The following is a 16,149-nucleotide window of genomic DNA, read 5'->3' as shown; positions in this document are numbered from 1 at the left end:
CCATCAGCATCACTCATGTATTGACTCCCTCCATATTTACAGACTCTCCTGCAGGGAGTTATTGGAAATACCCAGTCCCACCTCTGACAGGTGTATCCCATCATGCCAGTCTAATCTTCACAACTAAATTAGGCCTAATATTGTGTTATCCCTTCCTGCGATCTCCGTCTCAAAAGACTGCCTAGCAAGCAAAAAAGAGCAACTCTTTATCTTGCCTTGGGGACCTTGTCTATTTCGGCCTCTCTTCGAATCTGACAGCTCCTTGCTCACCTCTCGTAGTTCTAACAAAGGGCCATATAAATAAGCCTCACCACAGCAGCTGGCTACCTATGACATCTTGGCTCACTATCATTTCCCTGCATGTAAAATACAAATAACTAGCATACTCGTAGCCTGACTTGTCTCCCCCATGTCCTCTTTTCCAATGAGCCCACAGTGACCCTGTTATGGCTCCTCATTCCCATTTATTCTTGTCCCTCCTCACTCTTGTTGTTCACACTTATAAAAGTTCGGTTTTCTATTGCATCTTCTGGAAAATATACAAATTGATTTTTCATTCTCTCTGACCGGGATCCATTCAAAATTGCATAGAATAGAAATGGAGCAACAAAATGTTAGTTCAAACATGGCCTTATAGAAGCATAAAACGTAGACAACACATACCTTTGGGGTATTCAGCCAGAACATTACGGGTTAAACAGACCTTCCCAATGACGTCATCACGGCTACAAGAAGAAAAATAGAAGCACTTGTTTGAGGTTGAACTATACTCCTATTTGTATTATCAGCAGGCTGCTTTAGGAAAATGAACAATAGAGCTGGGGGCCTCTTTACTGTGACAAAGGGCTTTATACCCACTCTGTAGAGTCATTTTATTACATCATCTGTACTTGTTATCGTATTTGATGAAGCAAAGATAATGAAAAGAAGATTAATGGATAATAGTAGATTAATAAAGCCAGAACTGTTGTGTCTGACTCCATTGGGACAAATCAGCCACATTCAAACTGCTGGTAAATCCAGAACAAGACAAAAAAAATCTAATAATGTGTTATGCATTCCATTGTGAACCCATCCTGTGCATAGTGCTATCAAAAATATTTGTCCCTTACCCGATTTATTTTAATTTTTACTAATTTGTTACATTTAAAATAGTTCGGCTCCTCCAGCTAATCGTAATATAAGATAAATATAACAATAGTAAACACAAAATGCAGCTTTAAAATGATCATTCAATGTCAAAGTGCTATCGACTACTTGTCCGTGAGTGAGTGCTTCACATGCTCCGCCCCTGATCATATGACAGTGACGTCATCACAGGTGCTTTATCTCGTGACGTAGACTGACAGAAGAACAAAGTTAGGGCTCTTAGAAGGGGAGGACAAAAATAACAAAATGAGAATACAATTAAGCCGTTAATACCTCAGACACAAGTTAGCGGTCCTGACAGGAGACACCGATCTACCACCACCACTAAGATCCGATGGGCTGAAGGACCTGAGGTGACGGCACTCCCACGTGACCAGCACTGCTGTGGGAGGAGCCATTCTGGAGTTTGGTAAAAAGTATTGTATTCTGGATAAGCACCAACCCAAAGAGCCACCTACAGAACTGGACAGCAGCTGTCAGGACTTGTGATGACGTCATCGTCATGTGATCAATCACGTGTGAGTGGGGTCAGGGATCACATGACCAGGGTCTGATAAGTGTATGCCACACACAACTCTGCTACACGCATGTCACACGCACAGCTCTACTACGCACACATCATACACACACACAGCTCTGCTACCTGCATGTCATACACACGCACACAGCTCTGCTGCATGATCACACATAAAGCTCTGATACATGCACATCACACACAAAGCTCTGCTACATGCACATCACACACAGCTCTACTACACGCACGTCACACAAACAGCTCTGCTACACACACGTCACACACACAGCTCTGCTACACACACGTCACACACACAGCTCTGCTACACGCACATCAAACACACACAGCTTTGCTACATGCACGTCACGTACACAGCTCTGCTACATGCACATTAAATGACTCCCCAGATTAGGTATAAAACCTTTGTCACAGTGATCAATGATTTAATAATGAGCAGGAAAGAACTAACACATCAAGGGCTACAGAGACCTAGGAACGGCATAAAGCCCAAATTAAAAAAGACAAAGGAAGAGCCAGAGCATCAAGGGCGATTCAGGAATTATAGAACAGCATGTTGCCCAACTTCAAGTATTTAAACATTTTAAATAGAGATGAGTGAGCATACTCACTAAGGACAATTGCTTGAGTGAGCATTGTCCTTAGCGAGTACCTGCCCGCACGGGAGAAAAGGTTCAGGTGGCGGCGGGGGGCGGAGAGCGGCGGAGGAGAGCAGGGAGGAACGGAGGGGAGATCTCTCTCTCTCCCTCTCTCCCCCCTGCTTCCCCCTGCTCATTCCCGCAACTCACCTGTCACCCGCGCCAGCACCCGAACCTTTTCTTCAGAGCAGGCAGGTACTAACTAAGGACAATGCTCGATCGAGTAATTGTCCTTAGCGAGTATGCTCGCTCATCTCTAATTTTAAACCTATATCACCCATGTCAAAAATTAATTCCCACCAATAATGTAATAACTGGTTGTGCAACCTCTGGCAAAAGCAATTGCAATTAAACAATAATGATAACTTGCGATGAGTCTTTTGCATTGCAGCAGAGGAATTATGGCCAACTCTTTGCAGAATTGCTATAATTCAGGGATGGTGGAAGGTGCGCATAAACTACCTGCCTAAGGTCCTGCCTCAACATCCTAATGGTATTTAAGTTAAGACTTTGACTCAGCAATTTCAAAACTTGGAAGAGGTTTTCTCATTAAAGGCCCTTTTAGACACAACGATAATCGCTCAAAAGATGTCGCTCAAGCGACTTTTGAGGGATCATCGTTGTGTCATTTACAGTGCAAGATGATCGCTCAAGATGAGCAATCACCGTGGGCTGCCAGCCGAGGATGCAGAAGACAAGCGGGGTGTCCCCGCTTGTCTTCTGCATACAACTGTTATACAGCCGAGCGCTGGGAGCGGAGGATACAGAAGACAGGCGGAGTGTCCCCGCTTGTCTTCTGCATCCAGATGTTTTCTGCACGGAGAGCCTGGCTGTTATACAGCTGAGCGCTCCGTACCAGGTATGGAGAACAGAGCTGGACTGCGCTGTTCTTCATACTGAGCCTGTTATCAGGTACAGGATACAGCTGAAACAATAGTATCAGCTGTATCCCACTGTGAATCCCTGATAAGGCTCATCGTTGTCTTTCAGCACGCTGAAAGACAACGATGAGCGACGGCTTAACGAAATCTGCACGGTGGGCGAACATTTACACACAACGATTATTGCTCAAGAGACAGCTTTTGAGCGAATTTTGAGAGATAATCGTTGTGTCTAAATGGGCCTTAACAAGAGTAACCACAATAGTTTATGAATCGCCTAATCTATTGAAGACAATCCTAAAAGGCTGATTTTGTTTTAGCCTACAGGCCTAATTTTTTGTATTTTTCATCTCTCCATCGAAACTCATTCTTCTGCATTGTATGACCTGTTTTGCTCCCGATTTACTCTCCTGTGATTTACTACATAGAGCAGGAGATCTCAGCTGCTGTTATTCAAAGCTCTACAGCTCCTTTACCATGAAGTTACAAAGTACAGGAGCTATATGAGCCATGAATTGAACTAGATGTGCTAGCCTTCACTCCACCGCCACATGCACTTTTGGTGTCCATGATCCTATTACCAGCTGTTTTTCCTTGGATTACTTCTGGTAGGTATTAACTACTACATGCTGGGAGAAATCCGTAAAACCTGCTGTTTTCGACATGCACTGACCCAGTCATCCAGCCATCATAATCCTTTGTTTGCCTGTTTTTCATATGTCCAACACATCATCCATAAGAGTTGATTGTTTACTTGCTGCCTTATATATCTCCTCCTTGACAGGTACCATTGTCACCAGATAATCGATGATATAAACGTCACCTATAAGCGATTCTATTGCTATCGATGTGTATATTAACCCTTTCCAATGCAATTTTGGATTTAGGGTTTTCTAAAAGGCTTTCTCTTTTTGCTGTTACACAACAGTGCCATCTGCTGGTTAAAGCCATTGTGTGTGCGCCAGAGAGGCTCCGACAACGGAGTGGCTGGCAATAGATGGTAAGAATACCCTGTTGGACGTCTTTTGACATTGGAGCTGTACAAGCTTCAATCAGAATGTAGGAAGACGTCAGACAGTGGATTGGAAAGGGTTAAACACATACAGGACATATATATTTATTATAATGAATGCTAAAAAAAATAGAGATTTCTGTCCATTGTGCACAAATTACCTGAGTGCATCTTCATCCATAACATAGAAGGATACTGAATGGAAATTAGGTGGTAGGTGGACTTTGTACTCTTCACCCCAAAATGGTGAAAGGGTTTTCCAAACAGTTGCTGTCCTGAGAAAAAAAAACAAATGGATTTACTGTAATCCGCAAAATTAAGTCACTGGAGTGTGCTTGAACAGTAAAAACAAGAGAAATACAGAATATGTATATTGTAAATCCTTTATCATTTTGTGGGCTTTTGTTTACAAAATCTCATAGCAAGGAAATACTTCTTCAACTAACATAACTATTAAAAAAGAAACTTCATTGCCTCAAATTGCTAATTCTTTTTCAAACTAAGAAATTTAAACTTCATGAGCATGAAGAGCAATGCGATGCATCCTTATGTAAAAAATGTTCAAAAACAATTATATATAATGGTACCATTTTGAAGTACATATGACTTTTTGATTTTTTTATTACATTTTTTTCTTGCGGACTGGGTGACCCAAAAAAAGCACAGTAAGGGCGCCTACCCACTTGCGTTGCCGATTTTAGCGCGTGAAAAACGCGGCGTTTTCGCGTGTTTTTTGAGCGTTTTTTGCAGCCCTCCATTGACAATCATGGGTGCATTAAAAGAAAAATAAGGACACATATGCAACTGACAGTTCCTATGTGAAAAAAACCCACGAAACGGAAAAAAAACCCCAGATGGACAAGAACACATTCTATACTAATTGCTCTTGAGAAAAAACGCAAAACATCACAGGAAAAAAAATCGCAGGTGGGTAGGCACCCTTATGGAGATGTGTTATTTTATTTTCTGCCAACATTCTCCATGCGGTATAAATAATCCATTATTGTGATAGATTGGACTTTTACGGACGAGGCGGAAGCCAAAATATATAGGGTATATTTTTTTGTTTTGATCTTTTTTTATCATGAATATGGGTAAAGTTTTTTTGTTAACTTTTATTATTTTTTATGATAATTATTTTCCATTCATTTTTATTTTGTAAGTCCCCATAGGGGACTTGAACTTTTGCATTTGTTTGATTGCTTACACCATATTACTTCAGTATTGCAATACATGGTATTTCTGCCAGCATACTTTTAGGACAATTCACAGGCTTGTCCTGATAGGCAAAAATACATCGCAACTTTGGGGGTCTTCAGAAGGCCCTGGGCTGCCATGACAAACATACAGCACCTTGCAATCTCATAGGGAGGCGTTTGAAGGGCTAACTGCCACGATCAGCATCTGCGCCGATCACAGCTGTTGCTAGTAGGTGTCAGCTGTATAAGACAGCCAGTACCTGCTGTGTATGGAGCCGGATTGGCTTCTGATTCCACTGCATACAAACCCCAACAGTGAAGTGTTAGCACGTAAGCCCAAAAGAGTACATACAGTACCATATATGCAACCCAGGCAGCTGCACAGGGGCTCTGCAGGCAAAGGGGCTCTGCAGGCAAAGGGCTCACTATTGACTTAAAAATAATAGTGTTATCTGTTCTCTTTTAGATCACTTTTAAAAGGCTACACATCTTCTTAGGGCCCTTTTAAATGAGATAATTGCTCCTGTGAATTGTGGCTTCAGTACAGTTGGTGATCTAGGGATTTATTCTGATTGCAAAATTGGCACCAGGAAGGAATCCCCCACCCCCCCTTCAAATGAGGAAAATCGGCTTTTACCACCTGGGGTCTTTTGCCTTCCTTTGGATCAATAATGGGAGGTAATAAGTTGATTTAAATGAAGGGGTTTAGCACCCTGCTGTCATCAAATTAGAAATTGGGAAATCAAAGAGCCCATATACTGTTTTTGTACAGGGGTCCCCTGTTTCTTCTTCCCTTGGGCAGTCTGCTGTGACATCACAGGTGGGGATTAGTCAGCTGGAACTCTATTATTGGTGTCTGCCAATAAGTAACTTTATTGATCTTTTAACAGCTGTTACCATACAAAAAATCTCAGTGTATGCTTAGCGTTAACAGTAGAGATGAGCGAGCGTACTCGCTACGGCAAACTGCTCGAGCGAGTAGTGCCTTATGCGAGTAACTGCCCGGGTGCCGGCGGGTAGGAATGGGGGGAGATCTCTCTCACTCTCTCCCCCCGCTCCTCCCTGTTCACTTGCTCCTCCCTGCTCACTCCCGCAACTCACCGCTCTCCCCCGCCGGCACCCGAATCTTTAGAGACGATCAGGCAGGTACTCGCATAAGGCACTACTCGCTTGAGCAGTTTGCCTTAGTGTGTATGCTCACTCATCTCTAGTTAACAGGCAAACACAATACACAGCAGTATGACAAATTCAATTTATTTTGAGCTATGGGATTATAATATCTATATATAACTTTTTTTGTTATGTTTCTAATGACACTCTTATAAACGTTTTCTGTTTTATTAATCCCAAGTGGACACAAGTAGGGGAGTTTGCAGCACTTGTTATACTGTGAGCAATGTAGCTTTATACCAAGAGCCAAATGTTAGGATTGGAAGGCAGCCATTAACATTGTCTGAAGCATTTGGCAAATGTCAAATCTGAAGTCTCATTATATATGTTCATAAATACTAAAAAAGTCAAAGCTGCAAATAGAGAAGGAGAAAATAAAGAGTATATTTACCTGATAATTGTCTCATCATCAATCTTCACAATGCAGTATGGATCACTGCTGCCTGTTCTAAACAACAGAAAGTCAATCAGTCATAAACTGTACCTGAAAACTCAACAGAACGCACAGAACACACAACAGCCTTGTATAAAGTACTGTAGATTCACAACTGGCAATTGCTTACTCTCATTAATTAGGCTTAAGGGTATGTTCATTTAAGGAAAATCACTGTATTAGGCTGCATTCCCACGAACGTATATCGGCTCGGTTTTCACGCCGAGCCGATATACGTCGTCCTCATCTGCGGGGGGGGGGGAGGATGGAAGAGCCAGGAGCAGGAACTGAGCTCCCGCCCCCTCTCTGCCTCCTCTCCAAAAAGAATTTAAAATTAACACCAGAAATCGCCTTATTATCAATGTTTCCAGGCTCTCTTTCACAGGCCAAGAAGTCACTATTACGTTTTTTTATTATAGCAGTCCGACAGATAATCCCCAGGAAGTGGAAATCCACTTCGCCACCCACCAGACTGATGTGGCTGGAAGCGCTTGACAGCATTCAACACTTAGAAGAACTATGCGCAGAGGACGAGATGAGGCACAGCAGCTGCCTAGCAACCTGGTCCATATGGACCATACACCGCAGCGCGCCCGAAACATTAGCGTGGGTGGCGAATGGCACCACTCCGCCTCAACAAACTCCACCCATCATACCGTGAGTAAAACACAAACCAAGCAGACGACACTTAATCGGCAAAAGGTCAGACTATCCCCTTCCCCACACACAACCCACCCCCCTCCTCTCCTTTCCCTCCTCAATGCACCCTAATATTCCCCCCCTATTTTTCTTTAAATTTCTATCTTGTCTCTCTATAGTTCGTAGTTTTTGCAAGAATTATTGTTAGCAACATTCAAGATTTAAGCATACACAAGCATACTAAGACAAGTTCGTTTCCTTTTCTATTAAGTTTATTGCATAGATAAATAGAATATTTACGAGATGTTGACATGTTAACACTTGATAAGATTAGATGGTATAAATTACTGACTTTAACCCTGTAAAACGAATAAACACATTTTGAACCATAAAGTATAACTCTACAGACCACATGCTGTGTTCACAGCGGGGCTCGGGAGATTACATTGTATTCTGCTGCCAGCCTATGCGAGAACAATGCAGCTATGTGCGGCACTGCAAACAGCTCCAGGAGGCCCTTTTACGTGCAAATGAAGATGATAAAGTATTAATGGCAATTAGTGTCCATTAACACTTTATGCAAAATGATCGCTAAAACTTTCAATCGTTTGAAAGATTATCTTTGCATGTAAATGGGCCTTAAGACATGATGCCAGGGGTGATGCATAGAGCAAAAGCACTCTGTTTCTCACTCTCCACTCATCTGCTTCACAGCTGTAGCAGTCTGGTAGTTGGACAGAAAGAAGAGCATTTCACGAAGAAACCATGCCCCAGACCATTTAGGGGGACACGGGGAGTGGAATAAAAGTTGATTTTATGAGTCATGGTGATACCAGCATCTTACACAGGTATGTTTTAAGGGCCATTTTGGTGACTCTTATTTATTTATTGTGTAACTATCCCTCAGTATATATCTTTCATTTATTCATTATGTAGCTATCCCTCAGTATATATAAGTGAGCTAGTGTTACCTTGGTTAGTTATTTCTGTCTGAATCTCCCAGCCTCAGATGGTCATGAGATCTCAATACTGACCAGCTCAGATCTGCTTGGGTTTATGGATTCATTTTCTAATCAAATTCTCAGTCTGTGTAAGGGCTAATGCCCACGGCTGAATTTCCACCGCATTCCGCGGCGATTCACCGCAGCTATTAGATTGTAGGCAATGGAAGCCGGCTGTCACACTATACTTCTGCTGTAGCACAGTGGAAGTATAGCGTGAATACGCTTCCCCGATCACCACTGGCACGTCACATGACACTGCTGGCCGCGTCATGCGGGACTCGCACAGCGGATCTGGAGGTCGGTATGGAATCTTTGGGGGGGCGCTGTAATGGACTCCGCTGTGGTATTTCACTTGCAGAGCTTGTCATGGCCATGAGCATGAGACCTAATGCTGTTACATGATCCTACTGCAGAAACTATCTAGAGTAGGACACAGGCCCCGCCTTTCTAGTTACTGCTGATAGTCACACATCTTCTGTCATATAGCTATAATAGAAGAGATCACAGCTCATCCTCCTGACTTTTATTTACTTATGCTCTGCAGTTTATTTAGGTGAATATAGAAAGTAATGATAATTAAACTGTCTCTCCCAGCAGGCAAAAATGGTACAGCCTCAGGCACCCTAAATAGCTGATTTGTGGGGTCCAACCCCAGCAATTCCTTGACAAGTATCTTGTTGTTTTTTTATTTTATTGAAATTTGAAAATTACATATGTGAAACAAAGCTAGAATAAGGTACTTTGTAGTTACATTGTATCAGAACATTGTGTTGTTCATAATAGCAAAAGTAAGAAAGAGAAAACAAAAGAACCACAATGAATGATTTACTAGATGAGCAAATCTTTTATACCTTGTATGAACATTTCTAAATGGTTATTAGAAAAGTAAATTAAAATATCGGCCTGGCCAGGTCCAAACGTCTAATAAACAACAGGAGGAGGGAGGTGGGCAAAGATAAGGGAAGGGGGGGGGGGGGGGTGAGGTACCTGAGACAGAGAAACTTCTCCTGCGGGGTTGATATCAGGAAAGGAAGTATAGGGTTGTATCACAGGGTTTAGAGAGGCATTATTATTAAAGGGAGGCTAGAGGTCGTATCTTGTGGGGTAGAGCCTAATTTAACCATGGCATCCAGACCCTCAAAAAACTCTCATGTCAATCAGCCAGCATTGATGTGAATTTTTCATTTATTGGTTACCAATTCATTTGGCACTTGACCTCAGAGAAGTCAAGGGAGGCTTTGCGCCACAAATTGGCAATAGTATGTTTTGTAGCTAGAAATAGGAAGGAGATTAGTTTGCTGGCATCAGAAGGGCCTCCCAGGGGTTTTGGTTTTACATTCCTAGTGTGAAGGTCATCTTGATTCTTTCTATTACACAATTCAAAGATAACTTGGAGATTTTCTTAGACAAGTAAAGAAAATATTTGTTGATTTAGCCAATAGCAAATACATGAGGCCAGAAGGCCATCAATTACAGGTTTATACCAGATATATTACCTGACTATATTTTTCATTATATATACCTAATGTACTTCCTCCTGGCTATATGATGTAGCCACTGATGTACTCACATAAAGACCTTCTAGACCAGTGCTTCCCTGGATTAGGGGTTCATAGAACACAGCAAGATCAATCACTTTTACAATAAGGAAGCCAAACTGAGTTCTGCCAGTTTAAAGATGCTTTGCAAAGCAGTAAAGATACCAAAGCCAAAATATAGCCAATTATATACTATCACGGTACAATGAGTGGCGTGACTGCGTCACATTTGATTGACAGTAATTGGTGGGGAATCACCCATTGACATATTTCAAATGCCCACAGCTGAATGGTTGTTTGTGGGCAATGGCTGAAAAGCTATGCAGCCAGCCCTGCTAACATAAGGAAATCTTCTAATAAATGTAAGTACAAGCTAGTTTTTGCCTTTTTAAATTCTGACATTGAAAATGAATAACATTGAATAAGCATAATCATGGAAAAAAACAGGAGTTGCTAAAACATTATTAAAAGATACCATGTGTGACAATACAACCTATGGGTCTGAAAGACAGTCTACAGTGAGAAAAATAGACATTTACAACTAATTATCCAAACTGGGCATCTGCAATGTGGAGCACTGGCCACAGAGATAGATCTGATTAAGGCCTCCTTCACACAGGCGACAAAGTAGCACGATTTTCTCACATGCTTTCCTATGGGTTACTTCACGTTCGCGATGTTTTGTAGCATGTGACATTGCTAGTCAGAAACCTCGCGGGTTTCACAATATGCATGCAACTCGTGAGGTTTTGTAGTCCATGTTTTCCTATAGAGCCTTCCTCTCTGCTGCATTGTATGAAAACACGATTTTCGTAAGTGTGATTCAACTTTGACAGTAGGAAATCCTACTGTCAAAAGTCCTAAACTAAGCCCTAGCTGCTGGGAAAAATTTAAAAAAAACACATCACTTTAGAAGCGCTGTCCGGCTCCGCTGCATCTTCTCCCCGATACTGTTTTTCATCATCTCTTCTGGCCAGGGATTAAAAAATCTGCAACTCCTGGAAGCGCTGCCTCTGATTGGCTGAGGGTTGTGATGCTTCCAGGAGGCGGGGATTTTTTAATCCCCGGCCAAAAGAGATGATGAAGAACAGTGTCGGGAACCGGGAAGAAGATGCAGCGGAACCGGACAGCACTTCTAGGTGATGTATTCTTTTTTTTATTTTTTTCCTGTAGCTAGGGCTTCTTTTCGGGTTAGGGCTTAAATTTCCAGCCCCCCACCCCAACCCTCCCAAAAAATCCTCACAAGTGGTGTCATAACCATATATATATATATATATATATATATATATATATATACACATATATATATATATATACACACATATAAATATATATATATAGCGCCAGAAAATCACGGTATTGCGGCAAGAAAAGGCAGCGATATTGCACGGACCACTGATGCGATATGGCTGTGATTTTCTCAAAGTGATATCATGTACCGCGTGTGAAGGAGGCCTAAGACCTCTTTCACACAGGCTACCAAATCTTGCTACAAATTTATCACTACAAAACTATGTATGTGAAGCTCATGGTTTTTCAATGGGATCTTCCACATGAGATGTTGTGTAGCCTGAACGAACCCATTGGGAACCCTGGGCTTCACATACATGTGTGCAATGATTTTGTAGCAAGCTCTTGTAGCCCATGTGATAGTGGCCTAATTGCATATAGCGTCAAATACTTAGGTTTTGGAATATTGCCAGAATGGGTTACAGATGGGTCTTCCCTTCATATATAGCACTCCACATACTTATTTGGCTGACGGCTAGTAAGGGTTTATGGGTAGAGCACCTTAAAGCATTGCTCAGTTTTCGGCCAGGTTCTTAATGGCATCTGTCTGATACAGGTTAGAAAAAGAAAAAGTCCTTATATATTGACCCCAAATAGGAAGTAAACAAACTGGTTAATGTTTAGTAAGCGGAAATCCGTTCTTCTAGCATGAGCATAAATAAAAATATACAAGCTTTGGTCATAAAAATCATGAAAGGTGTTATCTTAATCCACGTTTACACGTAACACGGCATACTGATGTACACAAACTAACATTCAGGCAGTCACCCAAAAAATATGTTTACACTAGTTAAGAAAGCTGCAAAATGCCCATTTGGCTCCAGTTATTATTTATTTGAAAAGGAAAGTCTTGTGATTTCCCAGCTGAGTGCTCGCAATCTCGGTTAAATTCATTTCCACTCATTAATTTTCTCTGATGCAGAAATAGCATGGATGCATCTGTTTCCTGGATGTCTGGGGTTTTGAAAAAAATATTTTTCATAATAAGCGCTTCTCTTTCGCTATAGTTTATGGAAGAGTGTAACATGCTATAAAAGGTCATATGTGCTCCAACCGTCGAAATCTGTAATACAGAATCCTGAAAATTCATTGTTCACATACTCTCATCCAAATACATCCACAGTGGGCCATGCAGGGATCCTATCTACAGTGATGAAACCTCCAATTCCAAACAATCTTAGGGGACCAACTCCAGGATAAGCTGTATGAAGGTTCCAGTAAAGTTATCCTCACAAATACACAGGGTACTGTTGTATCTTGACGCCACTGGAAGCTATGGGGTGACTGCCCTTTGCTGTAGTGTACGCCCCCTGTCAGGCCCCTAGCTTCCCATTGGCTGATGCTGTTCGTAGTCCACAGGTGTTCTGCCCCCACACATACAGCTATGGGCGCAGCAGAACACAGCAGGATGGGGAGCTGACATTGCTCCCACCCTGCCGAATACAGTGGGATGGGTATGTCTGCTTTTGCTCGCTTTGATTGCCTGAATCCCACCACCCCCGTCACTATGAGCAGCGCTCTGACTCCCTGCAATCCCCAGTACCACTCACCCCACCCCCCGGTCACTGTCAGCAGCACTCTCCGTGCGCTCCTGTAAGGAGGCCACCGCCGCTGCCAACTCTGACAGTGTGGCAACCGCAGCGGACCTGCTAGCCACACTTGCTTCATGCTGTGGTGCAAGCGGCGACACTGGCTTCGCCGCTGTTGGCAGCTCCTCAGGGTCCCTCTAGGCCTCTGCACAGTGCTCTGTGTTTCACCGCTGCTGCAAGCAGCAGCCTCCTGGGGGTCCATCTCGGTCTCTGAGCTGTGCTAGCCCAGCTGCAAGTATGTTCTCCGGCCAAATTATCTTCCCAGCCGGACAACAATGCAGCCAATCGGGAGCAAGGGGTGTGAACGGGGCGTTCCTCCATTTAAGGGATGTCAAACCCCTAGCTTCCGGTGGCATCAAGATTAAACAGTACCAATACTCAGTTATAATGAAGACATGAAAATAAAGATTAGAACCCAGCCATAATCTATATTTCTCCACTACATTGGCCGGTGACAAACATGGCTGCATCCATAATACAGCTGAGTGTCCGGTCCAAGCATGGGTCTCATGACCCAAACTCCGAGCATCATGGGAAGAATATATAAAGTAACTTTCAAATATCAACAATGCAATAATACTCATTATCATCAGGTCAATGAAATATACAGTTTTCTTTTTACAATAATATAAACCTATTCCTGAATCATATAAGACCTGATATATCACTGGAGGGCAAGATGACCGGACTCAGACTCATGTATTTTGACCATGTAATGCGAGCAGAGTCGCTAGAAAAATCTATAATGCTTGGACAGATCAGTGGCAAAAGACAACCTGGCGCCAAAGGACACGATGGCTGATACTGTTAGAGCTGATACTGACATTGATATCACACAATTGAAAGAAGCAGTGCAAAACCGAAAAACATGGAGGGAGCTGTCTTTTAGGGTCACCGAGGGTCATGAACGACTAAACGGCTAACAACAACTATATTATTAGAAAATAGAAAAAGCGAGCACCCACAAATAGTGATACAAAAACAATTACATTTTTTTATTGACCTGTCCGCCAAAGAACATGATGGCTTGATATTGTCAAAGCTGATACTGGCATGGATATCACACAATTGAAAGAAGCAGTGCAAAACCGAAAAACATGGAGGGAGAGAGAGCCTTTAGGGTTGCCAAGGGTCGTGAATGACTAAGGCCCCCTGAATACGGGGGGAAATTCCGCTGTGGGATTTCCCACAGAATTTCCACCCGTTGCCGCTGCTATAGGATTGCATTAGAAAATGCAATCCTAGGCAGACAGCCGCAATTCGTCTGCGTGAAATCACGTGCGGAAAACAAATCGAGGCATGCTCTATTTCAGAAATGTCACTCCTCGGCCGATGGCTCTGGTCTGCACATATGCTGGTTGGCCGGCAGCCGGCACATCAAAGAGCTGGAGCCGCAGGAGAGGCGAGTGCCGCGCTGGTCAATGCAGGAGCTCGGGTCTGGTCCCGCTGCAAGAATTCTCGCAGCGGGATCCGACCCGGCCGTCTGCAGGCGGCCTAAACAGCTAACAACAACAAACCTGTTTCTCAATATTGTGTATGTGTTTGGTTGCAAAATGTTGAACTAATAAATGTTAACTTCAGCCAAGATAAGAACAAATGTTCTTTACAGCACAACATAGCATGTTGGAAGTATAAAAACAGTGGGGATGAGGATGACTGAAATTAAAACAAGTCGTTTAAATTAAACAGATCAGCGGTGACCACATTCATCTCACAGGCCTATTACAAGAAAATTGCTATTTCTTAATGCCTGGATTCTCTCCACAATCCTAGAACACAACTCTCCTATGATCCCTACGTCTTCTGTGGCGCTGATCACTACGTAGGTATTTTCCTTCTCCACCACAAGGCATAGAAGTTAAAAATATTAGACAGCCTGAGGTTATAACTGGAGTAAGTTTTGGATGTGGTGCCATTGTAATAAGTGGTGGAATACCATGTGAAAAGCTTTCTGTGGCACGTGCTCCTAAGCTTCTTCGGTAATTGGAGTTACTGGATAATTGCTAGCCACTATTCTTGCTCTCAAGAGACCACTAACAGGCCCTCCTAAAATATATGTTCAATATACTCAAATAATCTTTGTCCTGTACTGATGTACAAGGCATGAAGGTACTGAAAATAAGTAGCTAAAAGGGATTGTCTCATCAGCATCTGGGCCAGCTACGTCCTTCGCTGTGACCACTGCAGGAGAAATGTAGTAAGGTCCAATGTCCATGGGCGGGTTTGATTTGCGGAATCTGCGTGGGTGACCCAGATCCGCAAATCAAGCTGCCCATAGGAGATCATGGGCGTCCGCAAATTAAATAAAGTATGCGGATTTGATATGCAGACATTTTGGTATGGAAAACAACTCACAGCATGCTCCATTTCAGTGCGGATGCCACACTGACGGCTTCTATTGAAGTCAATGGAAGCCGTCTGATCCGCGGCCTGTCTGCAATTAAACTGTAGATTGGCCGTGGATTCCATGGGAAAGCAGGAGTTTAAAAAAAAAAAAGTACTGTGCATGCGCGCTGGATGATGCTTCTGTACGCATCTGCAGACCAGGAAATAGAAGACCCGGACAGTACGCAGAAGACCCGGACAGGTAATGCAGGGTCCTCGGCTGCGGGCAGAGTCAGATTCCGCTGCGGGCTCCCACAATCGGAATCCGATCTGCCCGTGGACATTAGACCTAAGTGTGGTGGCCATTATTTACATGACATTTGGAGTGCATGGGCTGGCTAACACCAGGATTAGCGGCCGCAGGTGGATTTGCCGCAGCGAAATACCGCAGGGAAATTCCGCAGCAAATCTGCCCTCTGTGAACCCAGCCTTAGGGAGAGCCAGCCGCAACGGAAAAGGATGCGGCAAGGCCACTCCAAAACCCGCAGCCAAGTGCTGCAAGTTTTGAAGCTGCGCTAATCCCACGGAAATCTTGCAGTTTTTCGCTGTGGCAAAACCGCGAGATTTCCATGGTGAAAGCGTCCTGTGGGAACCCAGCATAAAAGTAAACAAGAAAAACAATCACAAAAAAGTATCCAGCCTAGAGATTAATCTTAATGAAAATATCACTGGTTTTAAATGTCATGACTT

At 43.0% G+C, this 16,149-nt stretch overlaps 1 protein-coding gene across 2 annotated transcripts in view; it reads right to left on the bottom strand.

The window, feature by feature from the left end:
- Positions 1–16,149, bottom strand: part of LOC136576244 (ras GTPase-activating protein 4-like) — a 143,953-nt gene that overhangs the window by 94,687 nt on the left and 33,117 nt on the right. For both annotated transcript variants that reach the window (XM_066575369.1, XM_066575380.1), the window contains exons 2-4: positions 6,973–7,029; positions 4,374–4,487; positions 664–725 (exon numbers count right to left, since the gene is read on the bottom strand). In XM_066575369.1, coding sequence (XP_066431466.1) covers positions 664–725; positions 4,374–4,487; positions 6,973–7,029 — 233 coding nt within the window. The remainder of the gene's footprint in view (positions 1–663; positions 726–4,373; positions 4,488–6,972; positions 7,030–16,149) is intronic.

The sequence above is a fragment of the Eleutherodactylus coqui genome, chromosome 1 (assembly GCF_035609145.1).
Source record: "Eleutherodactylus coqui strain aEleCoq1 chromosome 1, aEleCoq1.hap1, whole genome shotgun sequence".
NCBI classification, from domain to species: domain Eukaryota; kingdom Metazoa; phylum Chordata; class Amphibia; order Anura; family Eleutherodactylidae; genus Eleutherodactylus; species Eleutherodactylus coqui.
Note: the sequence above shows the minus strand (reverse complement) of the source record. Positions and strands in the feature narration are given on the sequence as shown.